This window comes from Colius striatus, chromosome 1, assembly GCF_028858725.1.
Source record: "Colius striatus isolate bColStr4 chromosome 1, bColStr4.1.hap1, whole genome shotgun sequence".
Taxonomy (NCBI): domain Eukaryota; kingdom Metazoa; phylum Chordata; class Aves; order Coliiformes; family Coliidae; genus Colius; species Colius striatus.
The window spans coordinates 142396316-142421512 of NC_084759.1; the positions used below are offsets into that span (position 1 = coordinate 142396316).

Genomic DNA, 25197 nt, shown 5'->3' on the forward strand with positions numbered 1-25197 from the left:
GCTGAAGCTCAAGACCTTTCAAGGAAAGGTGACAAATATAAAAGATATCTTGCTTCACGCCTAACCTAAAAATACTACAGAGCTCTTAAGAATCCATGTTTGAGGAGCCCACAGAACTTAATAGATCCAATTATTTTTTGAAGTAGGAGGTGATTTTGCTTTCTGACAGTTAATACAGAGAAGAAAAATTCTCCAATATCTCAAACTACAGCTAATACTAAGTGCATGATTTTGAATAATGACGTTATCTCTAACCCAATTTACTGGTTTGGAAATGTTTTGCAATACGCATTCCCTGACAGAAATAATAAGTATCTTCCTGATTGTTGAAATATTTAACTCATCGTTATTTAAACTTCTTTAGAGGCTCAAACATTAGAAGCTGTACAAATATAACCAACAGCCTTTTACTTTGCAGCAACAGCTCTGTTTGGTTTCACAAAACAGTTAAGGTGTGTATGAATGAGATAGAAATCAGAGAAAACTAAAACAGAAGCTCTGCTCCAGGTGCACACCAAACACACCCCAATTCCTAATGGAGAAATAAAGAAGTGAATTGAGTATCACTCCTTCAGACAGCATAAAACCACATATGTAGAGGAATATTTCATTCAACAGAACAAAATAAATCCAGTCAAGAGTTAAATAGCCGAATTATCTACAGCATATATAAAAGGTACCCAGAATCAACTACTCTTTTCTCTATAATCAGGTCTTGCTGCACCAAATAACCTGCTAGCAAGTTCAACCTGTGAAGTACAGATCTACTTTTTCTAGGTCAGTCTTCAAAGACCGTCTAGCATTCTGCAGTTCACAAAGCAACATTAACAACTGTGTTAAGTATAAAAGAAAGTGAATTAATTATTTCTTCCACAAGTTCCCAGTCTTTCAGATTAAAGGAGTCTGACATGAAACATTATAAATAGTTAATTAACAAAAAAGTGACACTAAATATGAATGAATGACAATCCTCACACAGTCAAAAAAGAGATAGATCTCAGACCTCTTAAAAGTCTACAGATTTGAGCTGATTCAGCCAGATGGAAAGGAGAAGAGTGATTTCTGAATAAGTACATACTAAATTGATTCTGCTTTGAGAAAACACAGCAAACCATTTTAGAAGCCTAGTTTTGAATACATTCCCAGTCTTAGCAAAAAAAAAAAAAAGTTAAAGCTTTTCCTGGATAGAAATGATAACTTGGAACATTCTTCAAAAGGCAAACACTGGATTTTGAATCTTAGCTCTAGGAGAATGAGGGAGAAAGTATATCACAGCAGTATGACCGAATTCATTCAACTGTTAAGTGCAAAGTTAAATTGTAAACATATTTACTGATTGAGAACAAAATAGTAAAAAAAAAAGAAGACAAATTTTGTAATAGTAATTAGAAAGTATACTACTTCCAATTACAACGGCTTATAAAGCATTAATTGTGGAACTACTAGTAGCATGTACTAGCACGTTACACAACTGTAAAAGCACTACAAATTGTGATGTGTGCACACATAGTAGTACTCACACTTACTTCAACTGTTTGGTCAACTATGTGCACAGACCTTCTCATGAATCATGGCCAAAGCACACTTACCAAAACTCTTCTTATTGTCAAAAACATCTGCTAGTTCAACCAAAATTAATTCAGTGTTAAGAAAAGACTGGATAAACTTATTTTATTGCAAGGTGTTTTTTTGGGTCCAACCCCTCTGTCCATAACCACCCGCCTCAAATGACTGGGGATAATTCCATTCTTTGGAACCTCACACACAGAATTGTATGATCAGAAGGTCCAAACATCTCTGCAAAAATGATCACAAAACAGTTATGTTTTTAATTTTCCTTCATCCATAAAAAAATGCCATTGACTGCACACATATAGGGCACTATTTGCCTTCTCATGTGAAAGTATACCTATGCTTCCTGAGAAAGGTCGCTCCTTTGAATAGCTAGGCTCAAAGATCTGTTAAAATGGTTACACATTAATAGGCTCAATACCATATGGCCAAACCTGACCCATCAGATACTGGCTGAAGGAGAAAGCCTTGAAAATTTTCACTCAAATCAAAGCTTCCATAGACAGAATAACTTGACTTTACCTAACTGATACACAGGCCGATGAAGACTGCTAAATTCCTCTACCCTCAAAAGAAAAAAAGGGCACATCTGAGACTATAGGGTTTTTGTACAATTACTCTGTATAAAATGTTAATCTCCACAAGTAATAACATTTGTTAATTTTAACATTTGCACACACAAAATGAATATTTCAGAAAAGTACATGTATTTGTTATGCTAAAGTAAAGCAGACAAAGATTACCTCTGTCCTGTCCCAAAGTTCTTCTCTCCTCCTGCATCAGGATTACTGAGTGGCATAATTAGAAGCAATCTGAAATTTTGGTGTTTAACTTTGCTCTGCCTAGTAAACACAACACTGTCATTTGTACTCCTAAAATAAACAGATATTAATAAGAAATCACTGAGGAATCTAATACTCCACATTTATCCCATTAAAGAAAATACAGCACTTACTTCCTAAGTCTATAGTGTAGAGTACAGCACTTCCTAGCAACGTAATTAAAAGCCTTTAGTATGCTTTTTCTTTGAAGCCGTTTCCTTTCTAAGATTATTCTAGGACTCATCATTTCACCTATCAGAACTAATCCTCTGCCTAATGCTTTTGCCATCCTCTCCATGGATGTACTTCCCTGGAACCGAGAAGCACTGGAACAGGCTGCGGAGATGGGTTGTGGAGTCTCCTTCTCTGGAGACATTCAAAACCCACCTGGACGAGTTCCTGTGTGACCTACTCTAGGTGGTCCTGTTCTGGCAGGGGGGTTGGACTGGATGATCTTTCAAGGTCCCTTTCAATCCTTGAAATTCTGTGATTCTATGATCCCCTCATCCAGCAAAGAAATAGTGAAATCTCTTGCCACAGGAGCCAAAACTATTTTCAGAAATTTCACATGCGTATTTTCAGTTGATGCAAAATCCAGTCCAATAATTAAGTGTTGCTGTGAACTGAGGGATCTGTTGTTGATCAGTTAAACAACTATATAAGACTTCCATGAAACAAATCCTAACCTAAAACCAGACAGAAGCACACCTTATCCTATACACTCCTTCCTTCTTTAAAGTCTACAATGCAACTAAGACCAATTTCTTATATGGAAGAAAAAAGCGTCACAGTTGCTTTCCATATGTGTGCATGAGATGCACCTTCCAGCGCCTGGAAAGTGGAAAAAATAACTATATTTTGTAGCTCAGTGTCAGGAAAGTGTTCAGCATAGACATAGAATGTCTAGAGTATCAGCACAGACACGATACAGAAACCTTCAATCATAATATCTAGCACTGCTGAAAGGATCTAGTCTAAGCTGTAGAAACATGAACACTTTTAAAGATGACATCTTTCTCATCAATCTACTGCTTCTTTAGATCAGATACAGGGCACGAAGAGAGTATGGAGAATTAGCATCTTCTATAGTAAAGCTTCACTTTCCAAGGAAGTTGGTGTTAGCTGTGTGGCCTTTGACATTTATAACACTTCTGATAAGAGTTTAAGGGCTTTTTATGACGCCCTGAATCTTTTAGCAAATTAAACATTTAGAATTAAACATTTCCACCTCTCATAAGAGATGCAGCCATAAGAAACAGCCTCATGGATGCTTACAGATGTGAGATCAGATGCTGGAATAGGCTACGTGGATAACTTGCCTCTAATGAGGACAGCTCTAGCTACGTCAAGTTACTTTTTTTGCATCACTGTTTGTTTCTAGTCATCTGAGATCTAATATCCACTTATGATGTTGAAAGCCTAATCAATTATGTCAACTGTAAAAACTAAACAAAAGAACAACAGGAGGTCTACCATACACACCACTGTCTTCAGTGTCAGGACTTTGTCCTGGTCCAAACGAACCCAAGTCTACCAACCGGTTAAGCCGGAAATGAGTATTCTTGCATTTACAGGTCTTCAAAGAAAACATGCTACAACACGTCTGAGACATGATTCCACTAAAAACCAGATCACTACTCAGAAAATTTTATGACTCCTGTAAGGGTATGCAAGTCTCATCACTGCATTAAAAAGTGCAGGATATGCCTTTTAAAAAAAAAAATACTTATTAAATGCCTGAAGCAATCAACTACTATGGAAGAAACTGTACAAAGTACCTGAAGAAAAGGTACTTTCTTTTTTTCATCTCTGAATGTTGTTAGTTCATGTACTGACTTGTTTTAATCTCAGAAACAAGTGACAAATAGTATCAGAAGAAATGAATGGCCCTGTATTCTTTGGAATCTACATCAATATATAATTAGAAGACCATCTGTTCTCAAAATTTAACAGGCCAAGAAAGGAGGTACCTGATCACCTGACAAGAAGGATCAAAAATCTCAAGTATATTTTCTTATGTAAAGGCCTGCATCTGTGAAATGCTGAGACAGCAAAGAGTATTTCATGAAGTGCCTACTTCTTGATAATGTTGCTCAAAAGAACGTGATAACATAGTATGTATTGGCCAGGAAGAAATGCAACCATACTTAGCTTTGATACAGATACCAGAGAGGCTTAGCAAGTTTCAGACTACCACTGATTACTTGTTTTCCCAAATCTAGCCTGTCTCCCTGTTTCTCTCCCAAGTCTACTGGAGCATGGATGTGAAAAGGGACAAAAAGAATGGAAGACACAGGAAAGAGTACCACTGTAGAAACAGAAATGCATAGCAACATACTACAGAGTCCGATAATAACGGAGATATCATAAAGCAACAGGCATTAAACAAAGCACCTTTTAAAACAGTCAAATTTATTCCCCGCCTCTCTGCTATAATGAAAGAGCATTGAAAACCGTATTTTTATTGAAAAAGATAGAGGCAAGCTGTCCTTCCTCCCACAATAAAAAGAGTATTTTCCTTGTGTTATGCATGAGATCAAAAAAGTCATCATTCCTATGATCTGGTCTTATTTTATGTTCACGCAATGTGCCCAAGAAAATGCCATAATGCTTTTAAATTCCTTTTGAAGTTGTGAAGTCAAATTCTGGAAGAATCTAACTGCTTCCAAACAATTGCTCACAGTTGTTGGCTTATAGTATTTATTCTGCAAAATAGTGAAAACAATCTTTAGATTTTAAAAGCAATCCATACAGAAACTACAGATAGCATAGAGCAACAACGACTAAATATTTCTTCCCTCTTTTTCAAGGTGATCCTGGACCAGTAGCCATTACTCAGGGAAAGACAAAAGCAGCCCACCACACACTTGAGTCATTTAAATAACAATATTAAAAAGTAGTAGCACACAAATTTTTCAAAATTAAAAGCTTGTATATAGATGAATAAACAGTTTAAATGCAACAAGCATCAAAATCTTAGGTTTACGGACAACACTACATTAGTTAGCATTCCAGGTTACAAATAAAGTTGCTGAAATTAAACTGAAGAAGCCAGTTACATGGTATGTATTCCTGTAACAGTTAAACATAATTTTAACTCTTTCAATTTCTAATGCAATGATCACTGGAAGCACTCTTAATGGCTTTCTATGCTTTATGTTGTCTTCTGATCAGGCTTATTTCAATGAGCACACATGCAAATGGAAGATTACTTTATGCTTTTGGGGGTTGGATTGGTTGGGGTTTTTTTTTGGGGGGGTATTGTGTTGATTGGGAGGGTGGGGGGCTTTTTTTAAAGAACCTAGTCTTTTCCTTGGGTGAATCAATAAGATAACTTTTTCTTAATGGAGGTCCACTGACAAAAACTCAAATTATCATCAGATCTCTTCAGGTAATCATCTAGATGTTGATAATGACTCCTTCCATGAATTCTTTCTTTACAATTTAAATGTAAATATTGTAAATATTGGTATGTCCCAATTTCTTCCAATCAGTAAAAAAGGTTTTGGTGTTGAGTCCAAGGATATAAATAGGAAATTTTTAAAGTGTAGTTTCTTCAGAACAAAGGAAAACAGATCATTTAATATTCTTTGAAAGCAAAAGTCACTGTACAAAACACAATACAACAATAGGGCATGACTGAGTTCCACAGCATTTCATCAGTAAAAAGAATGACCATCAAATCAAGAGGATTTTTGTGACACATCAAAATTCTAAGTCAGAACAGAGCTTTACAAATGCTGAGCATTGCTTCTTATGGATGCTAATATAACAAAAAAAACCACCCCACTTCTGTTTCACAGTGCAAGGAATCACTACTGCAAGCACTAAGCCATTCACTCAAATATAACAACTGGTATCAACACAAAAAGAAACTAACCCAAATTTGTCCTTGCACTTTTTTCTACTACAAAAGGAGACTCTGGTCTTTCTGAGAGGACTCAACATAAATCTGCAAATGCTATGTAAAAATATACTTCTGTAGGCCTTTTTGTGTTATGAAACTAAGTTTTGCTCAAAATACTTTCTTTTCAAGGTCTAGTAATTATTACCTTCAGACAAAAAATGAAGATGTAATTATGACCCACTGCATTTAGCAGATGCAGTAATTTTTCCCTCTGTTCATCAGATTAGGCCAAAAACGACACAGAAAAACTACAATGCATTATCCATGAAGGAAAAGAAAAGGCATAATCCCAAATAGCTACACTTACTTGCTGACACAGCATTGTAATCTTATTTCTTTCAGGGAGCTCAGATGATCAGAAATCTGTATTACCAAAAACACTGATATTTTGTGTACAAGGAATGCAAACATATATACAAAATGAATTCAAAGGAGCTGAATATCTAGAGCACTACCAAGTCTCTTCTCCTTTCTCTTCTGCCAGTTATGGCATTATGCAATGTTTCTTTCTTTAATTACCAATTCAGATAGCTGGCATGAATGTTTTTGATAAGGTATCCAACATAGTAACCATTTTCAGAGTACAGAAAGGTCTCCTCTAAAAGCTAGACACAAAAAGAGTATATCTCAGAATATACATTGTATATACACCTATCCTATACACAAAAGCTTATCTGCCTTATCAATGCCTTAAGCGTTATACAGACTGATAACAGCATCTTCTACTTTGCTGAAAACAAGTTTTCTTTCCAAGTAAGAGTTTAGTTATGGCAGCCCGCTCTGCTGTATCATTTTTGAGTCTATGAGACTTTCTAATAGCAACAAATTGAAAAGAGTTTTAAAATAGCTCTATTTCAGTTTTTGGCTTTGAAGCCATTCATGAGGATGGTCATACTTATTATTAGTACAACTTCAGTCCTTTTTCCATGGACTGGTACTTTCATCAAAAGTGCTCCTCTTGTTTCTACTTAAATCAATACCACAGAGTAAGACAGACACGTGAGAATACTAGATTTGGTATTAGAAAGCTACAGTATCAGTAGAAGACCGCTGATAAAGTGAACTATAATGCAGGGGTACCTCTGTGCTACTGCTATCACCGATTACTGTTCAACTGTTCACTGACTGAATAAAAGGAAGTCTGTTTGAAACCAGAGCTTAACACAGTTTCAAGCTACCTAGTTCATACTTCAGAAAGTAAGAACATTTCAGAGAAAAAGTCAGTAACATGAACACCAGAATTATGGTAATGCCAAGAGAGACAATGACTTCTATAGAAATACAATAACACAGACAAGACTTTTCAGGGATATATACTGATCAGTGGAATAATACACTGTAATCCTAGTTACGAGTGTAACGTCTGAACAGTCTCAATACACAGTGGACAAAGACTTATAGCAGAAAGTGTCTGCTATTTAACATTCTGCAGAATTTAAAGTAATCCTTCCCCCAGCTTAATAGCAAAAAGCACAGTTAAACTAAGTTCAACAGTACCACTGACGTCACTTGTTTTATTACAAGCTGCTTTTAAGTTGGTAGTACTCTCCCTGTATGTTTAATGGACTGAGACCAGCTGTTCAGTCTGTACTGCAGTTCAAAGCAATTCAAGGTATTAGATTCTACTTCAATAGGAAACATGTGAGGAGCACTGGGAAACCTAGATGGACAAAAAAGCCCATTTTTATTTCCTTATAGAATTGCAGAAAGACAGAACACAGAAGGCTCATCTCTTGGGCAATTATATGACAATTTCCAAAGTCAATACGAAGTACCGCAACTTGAAAAATGCCTCAGATATCAAGCATTCTTGAGATAGTTTTGAGTTATTCTAAAAGTGAAAGTATAATTTCATGTTGAAACTGGGGAAAGACAGAGGCAACGTTAAAGCTGGCAGTATCCTAGAGAGCCTACAGACATCTGCCATTGAAAGCACTTAAGTGTAATGCTGTGGGATACCGGTAGTGCCTTTAAGCAGTGGCTATGGAACCACATATCATGCAATTAAAACATCTGTAATGGGAGAAAGCTGATCTTTCTATCAATTAATAAACAACTCAGACTGGCACTAGTATTAGAATAATACAGTACCATGACAAACCAAACATCTTTTAATATCTAATTTAAAAACAATTAAAAGAGAAGTGAGAATTAATCTGTTTTTCGGAGGAATAATGTACTCTTTAGAAGCTCAGCCAGTTTTACAACAGCAGCACCCAACACATTTAGCAAGCTAAAACATGGACAGCTGTATTTTTAAAAAAATGAGATGCTCATTTCATGCTATTATGAAATGGAGAGTAGTTCTAACTAGAGAAGAATGTTAATGAAATGCTGGTATACACTCATTGCACCTCTCCATCACAACGCAGTAGAACGTTCTTCAAGTGCTTACTCCAAGCAAGGTGAAATTCAGAAATATTTTCTCAGTTAAACTCGCTCAATCAGACATCCAAGGCCTCTAACCACAAAAAGACCACAAAAATATATCAAAGTAAAAAGATGCTTCTAGCGGTACTGCATTATTTTAGCTGAAACACAAATCAAAACTTAAACGTAGATCAGACAAATGTGGGAAATGTCAGACATCAGATTTGCATTGCAGTACTTCACTTTGACGATCATCATGATACAAGCAAGTTTCAATTGAGAGCAGTTCCTTTGTTCTTGAGTTCCACATAGTCCACCATGATCCAGTTTTTACAGAAATTATTTCTGTGAAAGTGCAAAAAATGTTCACTGTCCCTCATTCCCTCTTCTCGCTTCTGATAAAGAGGTTTCCAGGGAAACTTTAAACCACACACGTGAACATTTTTTTTCAACTCAGAAAAATACAGTTCCTACTAAGGCATGCTGAGAAGAGTGATATCATGCCAAAAACAAGCTCCTGTATATTGGCTCTATCAGCTCCTCTTGGATACATGCATGGGTTTGTTAATCATTGGGAAATTTGTACTCTCCTTTTGGCTTCTTGTACAATTGGTTAAGTCATCTCCATTGCAATGAAAACTATTGTATTTTTCCAAGAACCTGTGTTAACTACAGGAATACTTCCCATGTTTAATTTTTAGCTCTTTAAAATGAGTTGAGAGTGACATTCCTTATTTATGAAAAGAAAGGATTTTCTGGCTTTTCAATATCGGTAACAAAGGATGAAAATAAAGTGCAGCATATGCTACACTCCACAGCTGTAGCAGTTGCCCAGAGTAGCCAATGAATACAGCTGTGCTGCACCATAACTGGTGAAAATACCACAACTGAGGAAGACTAAACAACTCCTGACCCAAGCGAGAGCTATATACGTGTATGCACATGACATTCTCAGTACTGTATCCAGGATATCCCTGCTACTGGCTGTCCGAAGAAGATAACCAAACAAAAAGAGATCCGACTGCCTCAGGACAGGTATCACACTCTTTAATTCTCTGATCTTTGTTGAATTCAGAAAATTTCTTGGAATTTAGTAAGCAATATAAAATAATCTATTTATTTGCACATGGTCCCAAGAAATGGGAAAGACAATACAAAGACACCAGTGCATTTTTCACGGAAACTGATGTAGCAAACAACCAGAGCTCACACTTTCACACATTTTTAACAACTTCCAAAACCAAGAGGCAATTAAATAATTCAAAGTTGAGGTGACAAGAAAAGCAATTAGAAGGAAAAAAAACAAACAATCAGCGCCAATTAAGTGTGCATAGAGGAATAAAGAGCTAATACCACAGCAAAGAGATTGAGATGACTACCAGATAATGGCATGAGTCAGCCAGCATCAGGGCTCCATGGATTGAGTCAATTTTTAACAATTTGGCCTTAGCTAAACTTTACATAAAGCACAAGTTCTGCACATGCAGAAAGTCTTCATTAAAAGTTATGTGCTGAAATACCCATACTGAGGTCTAAAACATTGATTCCTGCAATTATACTGGAATTCATTTTATGGGAAGGCAGGAGGGGTCATGAAGTCCCCCAACAGATCAGAGAAATCCCTTGTTCAGTGTCTAAACAGAGAAGTCTGGTTAATTACAGTAAATCCTATTAAACTGATCTTCCGTATAAAAAAGCTGAAGTGACCAACTCCAAAAGGCTATAGAAGACATAATGAATTCAGAGTTTAATTAGGGCACACTGTTAGCTAGCTATAATCTATTAATTAGCATTCTTAGTTTTTACAGCTCATTGGAATAATACCCTTTTACTTTTAAATTGCACCCTTCTTTTTTTGGACCAAAGTTATACAATTCTACCAGTGTGGTAGTAATTATAGTGATTGCCTAGAGAACAGCGTCCTGGAAATATCTGTAAATGTTTAATTAGGGGATAAAGGAAAGACAAGGGGAAAAAAACCCCTTCAGATAGAAGAATCGCTGTTCTCCAGTTTTATACATACTTAGTAACTGCTTAATTCATTCTAAGTCACACATTCATTGCATACTTCTTGCAAGATTTTCACAGCATCCTCAAATATCAACACTTATTTCAGAAAGAAATGTTATTATATTCCAAGACATTCTCTTCAGTATGAAGACAGACCTTAAATAAAAAGAATTTGAGAATTATAATACTTACCTGTAGCACCTGAAAGATGAATGAAAAGTATTCCATGTATTCATTATATTGATACTGTACCAACTAAAATTTTCGCTGGATTACTCCTTCTATGGAAATCCTGTTGTTGCAATACAACATCATTTAAGGTTTTCTTCACTCCAAAACACATAAAAATGAATACAAAATGTTGCACACATGAACAAATACCATGTACTTCTTCAGTAAGAATAGAGCTATAAAACCACACGACAAGTTAATTATTTCATACTAGCTGGGAAAATAAGATTATTTTCTTCAACTCAGTTCTTTGCAAAGTGAAAAGAAAATCACAGACCACTTCAGTGTAGCAGATTACCATAAACCAGAAGGAATCTGCTATTTAAGATAGGTAATCAGAAAGCAGAGTATATAGCATGTCAAATACCACCAGCACTACTTTTTTATCTCCAGCAGTTTCCCCTCTCACCTCCACCTTCTAAAGCAAATCTTTAAAAAAGCACTGCCTAAAATAACGGTTATAGCTTAAGAGCCAAAAGAACATGATCACATTTGAATTATGGAAACTGTTTACAGAATCATAGAATGGTAGGGGTTGGAAGGGACCTTTAGAGATCATCTAGTCCAACATCCCTGCAGAAGCAGGTTCACCTAGATCAGGTCGCATAGGAACATGTCCAGGTGGGTCTTGAAGACTTCCAAGGAAGGAGACTCCACAACCCCTCTGGGCAGCCTGTGCCAGGGCTCCCTCACCTGAACAGTGAAATAGTTTTTTCTTATGTTTAAGTGAAACTTTTTGTGTTCCAGCTTCATCCCATCACCCCTTGTCCTGTTGCTAGCTACCATAGAAAAGAGGGATGTCCCAACCTCCTGACACCCACCCTTTAGATATTTATAAATGTTAATAAGATCACCCCACAATCTCCTCTTCTCCAGACTAAACAGCCCCAGTTCCCACAGCCTTTCCTTGTATGAAAGAATTTCTATACCCCTGATCATCTTGGTGGCCCTGCGCTGGATTCTCTCCAGCACTTCCCTGTCCCTCTTGAGCTGAAGAGCCCAGAACTGGACACAGGACTCCAGATGAGGCCTCACCAGGGCAGAGTAGAGGGGGAGGAGAACCTCCATTGACCTGCTGGCCACACTCTTCTTGATGCATCCCAGGATGCCATTGGCCTTCTTGGCCACAAGGGCACATTGCTGGCTCATATTTAGTTTATTATCAATCAGGACTCCCAGGTCTCTCTCAGCAGGTCAATCCCCAGCCTGTACTGGTGCATGGGGTTGTTCCTTCTTTAACTTTTTTTTATATTTAAAATACTTAGTAGTGAAAAGAGTTTCACCATGGTTAAAGTTGACTTACATTTCAGGAAACTTTTGGAGTTAGACTTGTTTTCCAGCAGAGCAGTGAGGTTTCTCACTGAAGAGTCCACAGAGATGCCTAACTCACATTTGGCCAGAAACAATGAAACAGGAGGACACTAACTGAAGGACGAGTAGTTACCTCAGGGTGATGCTAGCAAGAAAGTCTATGTGGGAAATTTTTTACAAAGCTTTTATTAAGTAAAACTGACTACAAAGAGTCCTCAATTTTAATCAGTCTCACAGTTTTATTCTAATTCAGGGATGCCCTTAAGAGGGACAGAACAAAAGAACTAGACGCCTGAGATTCTCTGTTCTTCTGTCTATTCTCTAACTAGTCAGACTACTACTACAAAAAAGTAGGGTGTTTTATGACAGTTGCATAACAAAATATGCATAGCTTATGACAAAATAATAGATTAGCAGGTATTAAACAGAGTATTTAAGTGTAGCCAAGAACACAATTTATATCTGTTTTTTGTGAAAACTGCAGAAAACTGGAGGTTTTAACTGGAGCTCTAAAATAAGACAGTGTAACATGAACATTATTTTACTGGCAATCTGTCAATGTTCTCCAGCAGTTCAGTTGTACTTTGGGTCAGCGGTTAGTACATTCTTCATCTCAGAGAACACTTCAAGAGGTATGCAATACGGAAATGTTAATTATGAACAGGGTAAAATACTTCCAAAGGGAAACAACGTGGTAAGCGTTAGTCCAAGGAAAAAACCCCACATGACGGGCAATGTCATGAGCACTCAAGAGGTGGCTTACAAGTCTGACAAGAAACATTTTTAAATAAGCTTGCAGGTTGAAAACACATCTTACTCATACCAATTACCTGGGAAAAACACCAACATCATTTAGCTGCTTAAAAGTGACAAGCAAGTTTATTAAGACCATTTAATCATGCTACTGCAGTAACACAACAGTGACATTAGAACACAAACCTGGTTTTCTTCTTGCAAAACTCGGTATTGTTCCTTCCAAATGGTGATTTTTGAAGCTTCATCTTTCCTCAGAGCTCTCTCCTTTTTTAGCTCAGGACTCCAGAAGGTCTTGATACTGTTCATGGAAGAACTCAGCTTGCTTTCTTTCACCTCCACATCCTTGCGAAGTAGATCATTTTCCCTTAATACTTCTTTGAGTTGTGTCTGCAGATCCATTATTGTGTTGTCCCTGGCCTGGCGCAGTGAGTGAGGCACAGTGGATGCCATGCTCACTGGAGGGAGATGGTGCTCTCCAAATGCAATAGTATCACTGGCAACTCCACTACTGGCAATGTTAGGGCTGCTACCCATTGCAGTCATCCTAACACCGTAAGGCAGCCGCCCTCCAGATCGGCCCAAAGTCATGGTGCTTTTTGGGGTGTCTGCACCCACGTTCTCATGGTCACTTAGATACATTGGGCCAGATGTAGCATAGGCAGCATTTAAGGACTGAATATTTTCCATAGAAAGGGTCTTCCCACTGCCACCTCCAGTACTACTCCCAGAACTGCCTCCCGTGCTGTTGGTTCGACGATGGCCCAAGCGTGGTGACCGTGGCAGCCTTGGTGAACGCCCTGGACTCTGGTTGCTTGGCTCAACCTTACCAACTGACCGAGCACTTCCATACATGATTAAGCTGATGGTGTGAGGCAATTAGACAGGTATAAAATCAGGAATGAGACAAATCCTGTTAAGTTCTTCAATGGTTTTAAGTCAGCTTAAGGCCAATCACAGCTTGTAAAAGATCCACTTGTCCATCTTTGAAGTCATGTGCTCATCATGTTCAGGACCATATCTGTATCAATAAGAATAGTATATTAAAATCTGTATCAATAAAATTAACATATCAAATACTTACTTTATCATAGAATCATAGAATGGTAGGGGTTGGAAGGGACCTTTAGAGATCATCTAGTCCAACCCCACTGCAGAAGCAGGGTCACCTAAATCACCAAATATTTTATCCTACACTAGAATAAAGTAAATTCTACTACCTTTACACTTCTCAAACATATTTTCAATTACCATTCACAGAAAAACAGTATCTTATTTAAACCCAAAAAAGAATTTCTATTCTTGCTATTCTGTTTTCATATTATGGTAAAGATAGAGAAAAAAAGAATCCATCATTTTTCAAGCCATAATTTTGTTGGTCATGACCTGACATCTACAGAAGTCATCTAACTTCTTTTTCATATTTCTAACTGGCTCTGATTCCTTCTAAGACAAACAATCAAAATTTTAAGTCCATTCAGTAGTGTTTTCTTTTTGTCTTTAAGCACTGCTAGGATAGAGTTTCTAAATCCGGTAGCTGTGAAAATAGTCCTCCAAATCAGAAGGTAGGGTGGACTGAAATGACTTTGTTCATGATCTGAAGTAGCAAATCCCTTTAATGTTGCTGTCAGCCCTCCTTCAAGCTCAAAAGTCAGAACCAAAATTAAGATGAAACACCACTGACCACAAAGCTTAAGCAAGTATGGATAGAACTCCAAAATAACGATAATCACACAGCAATGAGATCAATGAGGTTAAGAGTAAGAACAGAATCACACCAGCACTGAAACCTGGTTCAAGCTTTATCTTCTCTCAAGCTGAGATTCAGTCTTAAACACAACTTAAATCTTCATTTGGGTTAAGCAATAATCTCAATCAAAATATACTTCTCATTAGCCAGCTCTGATCAATTCCATTAAATAATAATCATTCCAACAGCAGCAACCTCATAAAATACAAACCAGTATCACATCATCTCATTACAGTTCTTCCTCCCCTCTACTTGTTCTTTAGACAAGAACTCTGCTAGCACATAGAATAAAATTCCTTATTTGTGCACTGCAACGTGATGGTGTTCTACAAGCACTAGCAGGTAACACTTTAGTACAGGGCTGTGACTGCCGCTAGTAGGCAAGATCTAGTAGAGGAGCAAAAAACAGGAATGAAATCCTCTGTTGTGACTGAACTACTGCACTGTAGAACTACTCTCACTATACAGTTCTCACTTTTTTTTTCCCTCCATTTTTTTTTTCCAGCATAAACTATTTCAAGTCACTGTTGGGCTCATCTGAAACCAGAAGTAGAACATGGAAACATCCCTGACCTGATGTCTCCTCATTAGATGAAAGAATGCCAGATAGTGTCCAAAGAGCAGCAGCACCTTATACATCCCAAAGTCTTTTCTTTCACACCAGCTTTCATCTAGCCTTACCTTCTGCTCAGAAGTTAGCTTTCCCAGATAAAAGGAACTCATTTTTTCAAACCCTATGGCATGTTTGTGAGATAACTGGGCAAGTAGATAAAAGATTAGGCTTAAGAGAGGTACATACTTACAACATAAATGGTAGAAATAATAAAACTGGGTAGAAGAAGCCAAAAAACAACAGTGAAAAAAATACTGGAAAAGGGTGGACAGAACAAAATTAAAAGCTTGATGAAAAAGATACTTTGCTTTTCCTTTCAGAAACAATTTAGTATGCGAAAATATGCAAACAGAAATAGCTTTAAAATGTTTAGTCCAATCCTAAATTTTAAACAGAAAACAAGATCAGAGTAAGTCAACATTTTTTTCATTGTCACGCTATTTCATTTAAACAATACAATAGCAAGAGTAATTTTACAAAGCTGATACTGTTTTGTGAGCAGTCCTCAAGAACTTCAAGTGCTCATTCTTCCTTTCTCCTTCCTTTCTGCAACCAAAGCTAGCAACAATATTGCTATGGAATATTTTAAACCACATATGTAAAGCAAAGTAGGCCAAGGAAAGGTAGCTTGAGGCATTAATAATTGAAATTAGCTACCACCTACAGAGTTTATTTTTTTTAATACAAGTTACAGATAAGACATTTCTTACATTTCAGCTACATATCCTTATGCAAAACACTACAGAAATATAAACTATGTAACAAAGTCTACAGTGTTCCTCTGGAGTTGCTTCAATAAGCAAGAAACTGTGCCACGGATCTGGAAGAAAAACACTTCTTCCAAAGAGAAAAGCTATTTCTGACTACGCATGTTGTTAGAGATATCAAAATGCTAAAACGGCTGCTGTGATACCATTTGAACACTCAAAACAAGTCAAATATGATTTCTTAGACACTACATAAAGTACATTCAAGTAAAAGCTTGAGGATTCATGAGAATTCTGTTGAAAATTAATCCAAATCACAGCACTTAATTCATTGCTAGAAACTCACCACGGTAAATCAGTGCAAACATTCACTTAAAAGTTTTTAAAGAGTTTGACTTGAACCATAAGATTAGACATGTTTTATTCTGCATGTTGTAGTTAAAGTGTTTTCCCTAAAAAACATTAAGTTTAAATGTTTCTAGAAGTGCATTGGGGCATGCAGAAGTATCACCTAATAAAGTGTTTAAGAACACACATGAAACACGTAAAAGACTTTAGATAATTTCTAATGACTTAACTCCCAAACTAGAAAACTCACAGGATTGCTTTCTCCTTGCCTGAGCAAATATTTTGTTAAATCGCTAATAGCTTTTCAAAGAATGAAGGTGACTGACGTTCTTGACAGAAAAGTAGCTTCCCATGAAGGTGACTGACGTTCTTGACAGTAAAATAGCTTCCCATGAAGCTGGAAGGAGCTGGCCGCACAGCAAATGTGCAGGAGCCATCTTCTAATACACTGAGCAGGTTAGCTTTCCTTTGCTGGAAACACCAGTTCTACAATAATTCATCTCCAAGCTTTGTTTCACAGGTAGGAACCATCCCCTCTGTTATTCCAGAAAAAAAAAAAACCAAAGAATTCAATCTATGAAAAATGACTCAGAATTAGTTATCAATTCCCATAGTGGAAACTTGGGCAGAACACCTCTGACACCATTGCCATCACCGCCATGTGTTCTAACTTTTCAAAACCAAAACCAAATAAAAGTAGTAGAGCAATTAAAGAAAGAGTCTTTGGAAACAAGTAAACATAATCCTCCAATATTTCTCTTAAATGAAAACTTTCATTAAATGACTGCTAGAGTTTAAAATTGTGAATATTCCAAACATTAACTAAATACACCTTTCCAACCATGCCTCCACTGTCAGTATTTTCACTGACACGGAGAATTTTTATGGTTTAAGTGGAAAAAAACAAATAAGCAAACATGTATACAAGAAAAATCTTAAATCTTTTTTTAAAATTATTTTTTTCCAGTAGCATTATCACTGCCTATTTCAATCTCTTTAGTCTAGATAAGAGAAGACTGTGGGGGATCTCATTAATATTTACAAATATCTAAATAGTGGATGTCAGGAGGTTGGGGCATCCCTTTTCTCTGTTGTTTCTAGTGACAGGACAAGGGGTAATGGGATGAAGCTGGAACACAAAAAGTTCCATTTAAACACAAGGAAAAACTATTTCACTGTTCAGGTGAGGGAGCCCTGGCACAGGCTGCCCAAGGAGGGTGTGGAGTCTCCTTCCCTGGAGATTTTCAAAACCCACCTGGATGTCTTCCTGTGCAACCTGATCTAGGTGGACCTGCTTTAGCAGGAGGGTTTGGACTGGATGATGTCTAGAGGTCCCTTCCAACTCCTACCATTCTATGATGCCATAAGCCAAAGTAGCTATTAAGACAATTCACATTAGGAGAAACATCTTTCATCCTGGAAACAGTGAAGTGAAGGAAGTGACAGAAACATCTTTTCTCATTTGCAACATGAATTAATCAGGAACAAGAAAAGAGGTCTAGTTTCCCTCCAGAAGTCCAAGTAAAATTACACAGATGGTATATTTCAGATATCAACGTAACCAGAAAAGTTCAAGTTTTTCAATATTCTGATCCACACTAGAATTTTACCGAGGAACTCGGAAGTATAGTCTCTTATCTTCCATGAGGCCAACATGCAGCACTCTTATTTTAGTCATAGCAGAAGAGGAAAAAATTTAGTCACAAATAAACCATCTCTTCACCTTACAGGATGGTGACAACCACAAGCAACACTGCCTAACTGTAATATGAATGTATCGGCCATTTTTCCTTTGCAAACTCTGCTGTAGGTTTCAAGAACTTTTGGTCCCTTTTGCCAATATAGAAACACTTACACCTAAGATTACAAAGAAAGAGACTACAAACTGCAAGTGTTTAAAGAATCAAAACCACTAAAGTGAGCGCTAAACTATTTTCTCTTCATACGCCTTTATATATATAAAAAAAAATCCCCAAAAACTAATGTCAGTCAAAGTAAAAACTTAATCTAGAGACTAGCATGGTAGCTTTAAAAGTACAGAGACATACAATCAACCTTGTTACTAGCTGAAAATGCTACCTAGCAGTTATGAAAAAATGTTGAAAGAATGACTGTTAGAAGCATAAAAAGAATAGATGAGAATGAGACAATATAATAGAAAAAGGTTTGAAAAAAAGGAGAGTTATGAACACATTTTCTATATGAAAATAAGATGGAGAGCATCTAGCATTTCAAACAGAAAATACTATGAAAAATGTCTTAAGATCACAGGTAACTCTCCAAAACCAATCAGAGACAGACATCGTGAACTCTGAAAAAAGCTTATAATCTGACAGTAAACAGAGAAATATACTACAGTGTAACTTGTGGCAATTAAAATGAGCCTGTTTCATTACAGAAGCCTAGTCAGAGCCAGTGAAAAGCAATGGAGAATTCAAAAAAATCCTTCTAAACAGCAAAGCAGCTACCACTCCAAGAAATACAGTGAGATACAGAAGTTACATCAATGAAAAGGGTAACGTAACCTGCACAACTTCATGAGGATTTACTTGCAAGGCAATTATGAAGCGAGAGATGGCAGGAAGAGGTACACTAGTCTTGTAGAAAGATCTACTGGTTTTCAATAAATGTATTCAGGCATAATATAAATCTAAGAAATTCTGAAGGGAATCACATTAACATCAACCTCAGTGTAAAGAATCCAATAAAATGAGATGTGTTTACCAAGGTTGTCACAGTCAGCCCCTACCTCCAGTATTTTATGTGAACCAATGGCTTAGAAAGCAGATATTCCTGGCTATGGCTGACATCAAGCAGAAGGTTCATTAACACATAGGTTTGTTAACCTTGGGAAGATCTCTGTCATATAAACATATAATGTTTTTCATATCCTGTCTTTACTCCAGGGCAAATACTAATACCGTAGTAACTAATTCTAGGTAAGTAAGGAAATCAAACACAGAAAAATATACTGCAGAAATACTGGAAAATCTCTGGGAAAAAAAAAATAAAAGTAACTTCTGGAGCCTTCAGCAAGTAACATTTCCTTTAAATATCTTTTCTGCAGCTGCTGTTCAGGACTGACACCAGCTGACAGACAGCAACACTTACACAGTCAACTCCTTAATAGCAACCATGCCTGATAGTCAGGCATGGAGCAGCTTGCTCACGAACTAGGTAGGCAAGAACACCTTAGAGCACAGTGACCCCTCTAGTGCCTCCCATCAGCATAGTGGCAGGCACATATCCAGAGTTCCCAGAAGACAGATCTTCCTTGTAGCAGCAACCCCTGCCTGCACAAGGAAGGCTTTGAATGTCAATTCTATAATAACAACAGAAAAGTCAGCCTTGACAGGAACTGTTTTAATCTGATAAAGCAGCGTAGCAGCCACATTAGGCTTCATTAACAGAGATAGCAATTGTTCACATTTTCATAATTAATACCTTAATAGTTAATCAAAAGAACAGTGACTAGATTATACAATGGGATCTGGACTCCAGAATGGAGTCAGGGAGAGGGAAAAAAAAAAAAAAGAAAAAGATGGAATTTCAAAACAGAAAAAGTTTATATTCCAGTAAAACCCTGAAAAACATCTTTGCCTTGGAATTTAAATAGCGAGTGAGATGAGAGAATAGACAGAATTCACGGCAACTCAGAGGTGTGTCAACTAAGACAAAAAAAACCCCAACCAACCAAATTCCTGCTACTTTCTGGTGTACATCACAATTACAGAAGCTGTAGTTGCTGCAACTTTACATTAAAAAAATGTGAAGTATCTATCTTAGGACCAGAGTATAGATTTTAGGTTTGACTAGCTCTGGAAGGTAAGAAGGCTCACTACTTTTTATATTAAGTTAACAACTACTACACAAGAAAACAACAGAAGAAAGTTTATTTTGGAAACTGTTTGTAAGCCAGTCAATGCTGAACACAAGGCATTGAACCCATGGAATTCAGGGTTGTTTATCCATATCAAAATATTCTTATCCTCATGGCCTTGACAGCAGGAAAGCAAAAGGGATGAATTAAGATGGAAAGCAGAAAAAAAAGGAATTGCTCATATTATGATTGATTCTCATTACTAGATAGCATGTGAATAGATGCTCAAACACTGACATCTGCTCATGTCCAATTCCTTTTAAAGATAGGTTGGTCTTTTCTAAAGTACATTCACCGACTTACACATCTGCCAAGTACATTGAAAGTAATAGTGTCCTTCTCTCTCATCACACGTGAGAAGATCGGAACTGATGCATTCTGCCCCCCAGCCACAGAGATATCTTCCTAGAGAAGTATCTTAAAAATCCCTGACAAGTTTTACATGACTGACATATCAAAACCCATGGTTTATAAAAGGCAGACCATCAATCCTAACCCTAACATTTTGAGAAAAAAACCAGCAGTCATTTGTCAAAGGAGTGGTTTGTTTCCTAACACAGATTGACACTTGTGTTACACGCTTCATTTTGAGAACATAAATGGTACATGTACACTTCAAATCACCACAGAATACAGAAACATATCACTCTATATGTTTCCACAACGACTATCTGTCCTTTTTAGACACCTTTCTGTTTCCCATTCTTCTGTCCAATCCCTACAAGATATCTCATCCAGAATACACTATCTGTGAGTCTCTAAATAAGAGCTAGAAACACTCATCAGCTTCCTAGTTAATTTGTCTCCCATAAACACACAGTTTTGTTCATGAGATCTACTTACTCCACAAAGACATGACTAAGACAACAGAACATGCCCTACTCTATAGCAACTTCTTTGCAAAAGCAGTTTTAACTGACATCAGGTCTTGATATCAGCATAAAGGGTATCATTTCAGCACCACAGGTCCCAAATTTTTCTAAAGCCTCATCCCTCATCAGACTAAAATGGTTCTGCTCACAGTATACCAAAAGTAACCTGGTCATTAAATTCCAGTGCACGAGCAAGTTCTTTTCCTTTGTCAAGTTGCTGTGTACCAATAAAAGTTTTTCTGTCTTCCTCCAGAGACTAGGGAACATATTTCTTAACACTAGCTGGACAATCACACTTAAGGGCTCCCCAGGGATGGCAGAAGCCTTGGACGCTGTTCTAGCACCTGTACTCTCCAATAGGTTTAAGCACTTCACTGGAAGTCTTGAATTTGTTATAGGATGATTTGTACATGGTGCAGAAATATTGTGGACCATTTTCGGCTCCTGGTGCTTCCCTAGGTTTACCAAGGATTGCACCCAAGGATCCACATGGTCCTTCTCTGTCCTACATTCTCAGTGCTAAGAGGCAGGCTAGGAAGGTGCATCAGGATTTGTTTTGTGCAAAGACTAGGAGCAGATTACAACTCTCTAAATTTAAAGCTGAGAGGAGACAGAAGACTGAAACACAAAAAGCAGCAGGAGTCAGAACATGCACTTAAACTTCCTAGTGATGAACTAGTTAAACTAACTCCCATTCTGCTAATTACCTAGGAGTCTGAAGACCTGTCAACATTGATTTGCTGTCACTGTATGGCTGAAGAGTTTATGGCTTGATTTTCATACAGTCAGTAAATACTGTGTGTTTGCATGCATGGTGGTTTCTCTCTTCCCCCAAGGCAGCATGCAACCAACTTCATAACAGTGGAAACACAATGCTAAAAGTGATAAAGATATTTCAAAAGCCCAGAAGTACCTAGAAGCACTAGTGAAACCATGTAGACAGCTAGCCTAAAGTCACCACAGGCAACATCATGGGGCAAAGTAGAATCCACAGACTTTCCATCCTAATCTTGTGCTGACAACAAAGTCACGTTAATGATATTGATGCAATCCACATACTAGAAAACATCACTTTTACTAAATTAGCATTGGATTTTGTAGGATCTCATGTTCTACCACTGCCACACAGCAGCCCACTGCGTGATACAGAGTTAAACCCTTGGCTTAGGCAGGCACTAAACTGACTGAACGCTCATCACCCAAGAGCGCTCTGACAACAGGAAGGGTTCAAGAACGCATATTTTTGTTTCTTAATTCTAGCAAACAGTCTGACTATTTAAAAGGTTGCATATATTCATCCATCTGTACATTTCTCAGCACACCACACTTAGGTAAACCAAGCCAGACCTTCTAAATGGATGACAATTTTCAAGTGGCTTAGCCAGGTAAGTGTTATTAACAAACCTCTTACACAAGACAGGCTTTTGGAGGAATTGGCTGGAAAACAGGGAAGGGCAAGGGGAGAAGGGATAACAATAGCAGAGTATCCTGATTTACAACAACAAGGAATTTGTGTACTAGTTACAACAGCACAGTGAAATATTTCTGTTCACACAGAAACATGGATAACCGCTACCAAGAACTGAGAAAGTGGCAGATTCGGGGAGGGGGCGGGGGGAGGGGTAGGTTTCTTTCATGACCAAGATTTGCAATTCAATAAAAAAAACACAGGCTATGTAAATACCACACCTCCTTTTTTTGCCAGTCAGGCTATTAGTCAGATACTAGAATTAAAAGTTATGTGAACAGAATCTCATAACAGTTTGTGACAGGATCAAAGAAACAATGCTAAGACTGAGGAGAAACATGATGCGTTAATACATCCTAGATAACAGAAAGCCAAACTGAAGAAAATCTGCTAACATCCTTACAGTGATTTGATCACAGCTAAATTGGCTTCTCAGAAAATGTGGAGAAAGTTCAAATCATATCAAATGTCATGATAAACTCACGTTTTACTCAGTAGATCCCAATCTTTTTTCTGGCTGTAGCCTCTCTTAGAAATTGGGAGATTGAGACAATTCCAAATTTCTGGATGATAAGGTAAAGTCACACACTTGACTATTCAAGGAACTACTGTTCCGTGCTAAAAGTTCCAAATCATGCTTCTGAACTACTTTCAATACTGCTGCCTCAGTTATTAAATACTAGTGGTTTAATCCAAATATTTCATTGCTAAAAAATCACCCCAAATTACGGTACTACCAACTCTGGCCGTAGTAACCTGGGCAAGGCAGTGATTTTTCTCTCTTAATCTTACTTGATACGGTTGTAAGGGTGCTGACTCATAAGTGACCCTGAATTGGGGCAAGCATTTGAGCTGCTGCAGTTTTCATCACAAAACACAGGCTGTGGATCGCAGTAGCTCAGGAGGAGACGTATGTTCAGCCGCCTACTGCTATAGACGCAGTAACCTCCAGGAGAAAAGGAGGGCAGGCAGCTGGTGAAGGTTACTGCTATAAACACTCTAGCTGAGTTGGCCATTGTTTAAGAATTACAACCCTGCAGTCCAACCAGATAACTTTTCTTTTGGTTACAGCCTGTTGGATTTGAGGTAACATATTAGTCAGCTACAACCACTTCACATACATCAACGTGCTCTCAAAACAAACTTGGATAAAACGTTAAACATATGTTGCTCTTTGGAGCAATTCTCTTTCTAGCCATTTGCTTCAATTCTCTTGGCTGTTATACTGCTTTCACATAGCACTACCTCCATATGTGTTTCCTTACATCTTTTCTGATCTCTCCCATTTCCATTGAGGTTTCCCTTTAAACCATTTTACACCATGTTCAGGACAAACCACAACGTGAACTTTCAGCGTACATGGAACGTTCCACATAAAATAAATAGTATACTTCATAAAGAAGGTTTAGAGTTGATGTTAAAAACGAGACAGATGTGGAAAGTGAGCAATTCCCGACACATGCTTCAGGATGGCAGCAGATCCAGAAACAAAGCATCGTGTCAGCTGACACTTACTTTGTAGTAGATGTAATAAAATAAACGAAATGTGACCATTCAGCGTTCACGGAGGAAAAGGAATAAAAACCCAGCATCACCGCAAGGTCTGGATAGAGGCACCAGTCACCATTACCTCAGATGATGCGGCTCAGACAACAAAAGCGGGAGCTTCCCAAGGACAGAGTAAAGTAGGGACAGAAAAATACCGTAGGGAACGCGAACGGGAAAAGCACGAAAGACATACCGTACGAGGCAAACCCAAACCCCACCCGGCGCTCCGCAGCCCGCCCCGGCGCACCACCACCATGAGCAATGCCCCGCCGGACGCGGGCCCGCTCGCCTGCCGCCGGCGGGCAGGGTGATGGAGCCGTCCCCGCCGCGGTCCCCGTGGGCCGGCCGGGGCAGGGCTGCTGCCGCCCAGCCCCCGGGCCGTGACAGCGTGCGCGGGGCCCGGCAGGGGCGAGGCCTCGTATCCCCCGGGCCGCCTCCCCCGGCCGCACCCGGGCGCCCCCTCTCTCCGGCCGGCCGACAGGCCAGGCAACCCTCGGGGAAGCCGCCGCCGGACCCGCACCCACCTGAAGGGCAGCTCCCCGGCGACAGGCCCCGCCGCCGCCTGCCCCCTGCTCTGCCGCCGCAGCCCCTGTCCGAGCACAGCGACCGCTCGCAGCTACCGGCTCCCGCAGGCCCCGCCCCGACCCTGGCTCCCTCCAGCGGCCGGTAAGAAGTGTAAAGCACCACCACTACCTCCCCCCCCACCCCCCCCGCGATCCCCCGCACTGAGCGAGGACCCTCACCTGCCTGTCAGCCCGTGGGGAGGGGGTGCGCGACGGCGGGAGCGGGCGGCGGCGGGAGCGGGCGGCGGCGGCGGCGGCTCGCCGGCCAGGTCAGCTCCGCGCGCTCCTCTCCCCGCCACCTCTCGCGCGTGAGCCCCGCCGCTCCCTCCCGCGCCCCCGGCGCGAGACACGCAAGCCCCGCCCCCGCCGCGCGACGCCCCGGAGCCCCGCCCCCCGACTGCCGCGCGGCGCCCGCCCCGCCCACGGCGCGCGCTCGCCGAGCCGGGCTTCCCGCCCCGCCCCGCCGCTCCCGC

At 39.0% G+C, this 25197-nt stretch overlaps 1 protein-coding gene across 3 annotated transcripts in view; it reads right to left on the reverse strand.

Annotated features, from left to right (window-relative positions):
• The window catches only part of ERC1 (ELKS/RAB6-interacting/CAST family member 1), a 300129-nt gene extending 275083 nt beyond the window's left edge, over positions 1-25046 (reverse strand). For 2 of the 3 annotated variants that reach the window (XM_062010118.1, XM_062010103.1), the window contains exons 1-2: positions 24905-25046; positions 13162-13996 (exon numbers count right to left, since the gene is read on the reverse strand). In XM_062010118.1, coding sequence (XP_061866102.1) covers positions 13162-13830 — 669 coding nt within the window. In that variant the 5' untranslated portion in view covers positions 13831-13996; positions 24905-25046. Of the gene's footprint in view, positions 1-13161; positions 13997-24685; positions 24765-24904 lie in introns of those variants that run through there. The other variant, XM_062010110.1, reaches the window with a different exon arrangement.
• Positions 25047-25197: the final 151 nt, after the last annotated feature.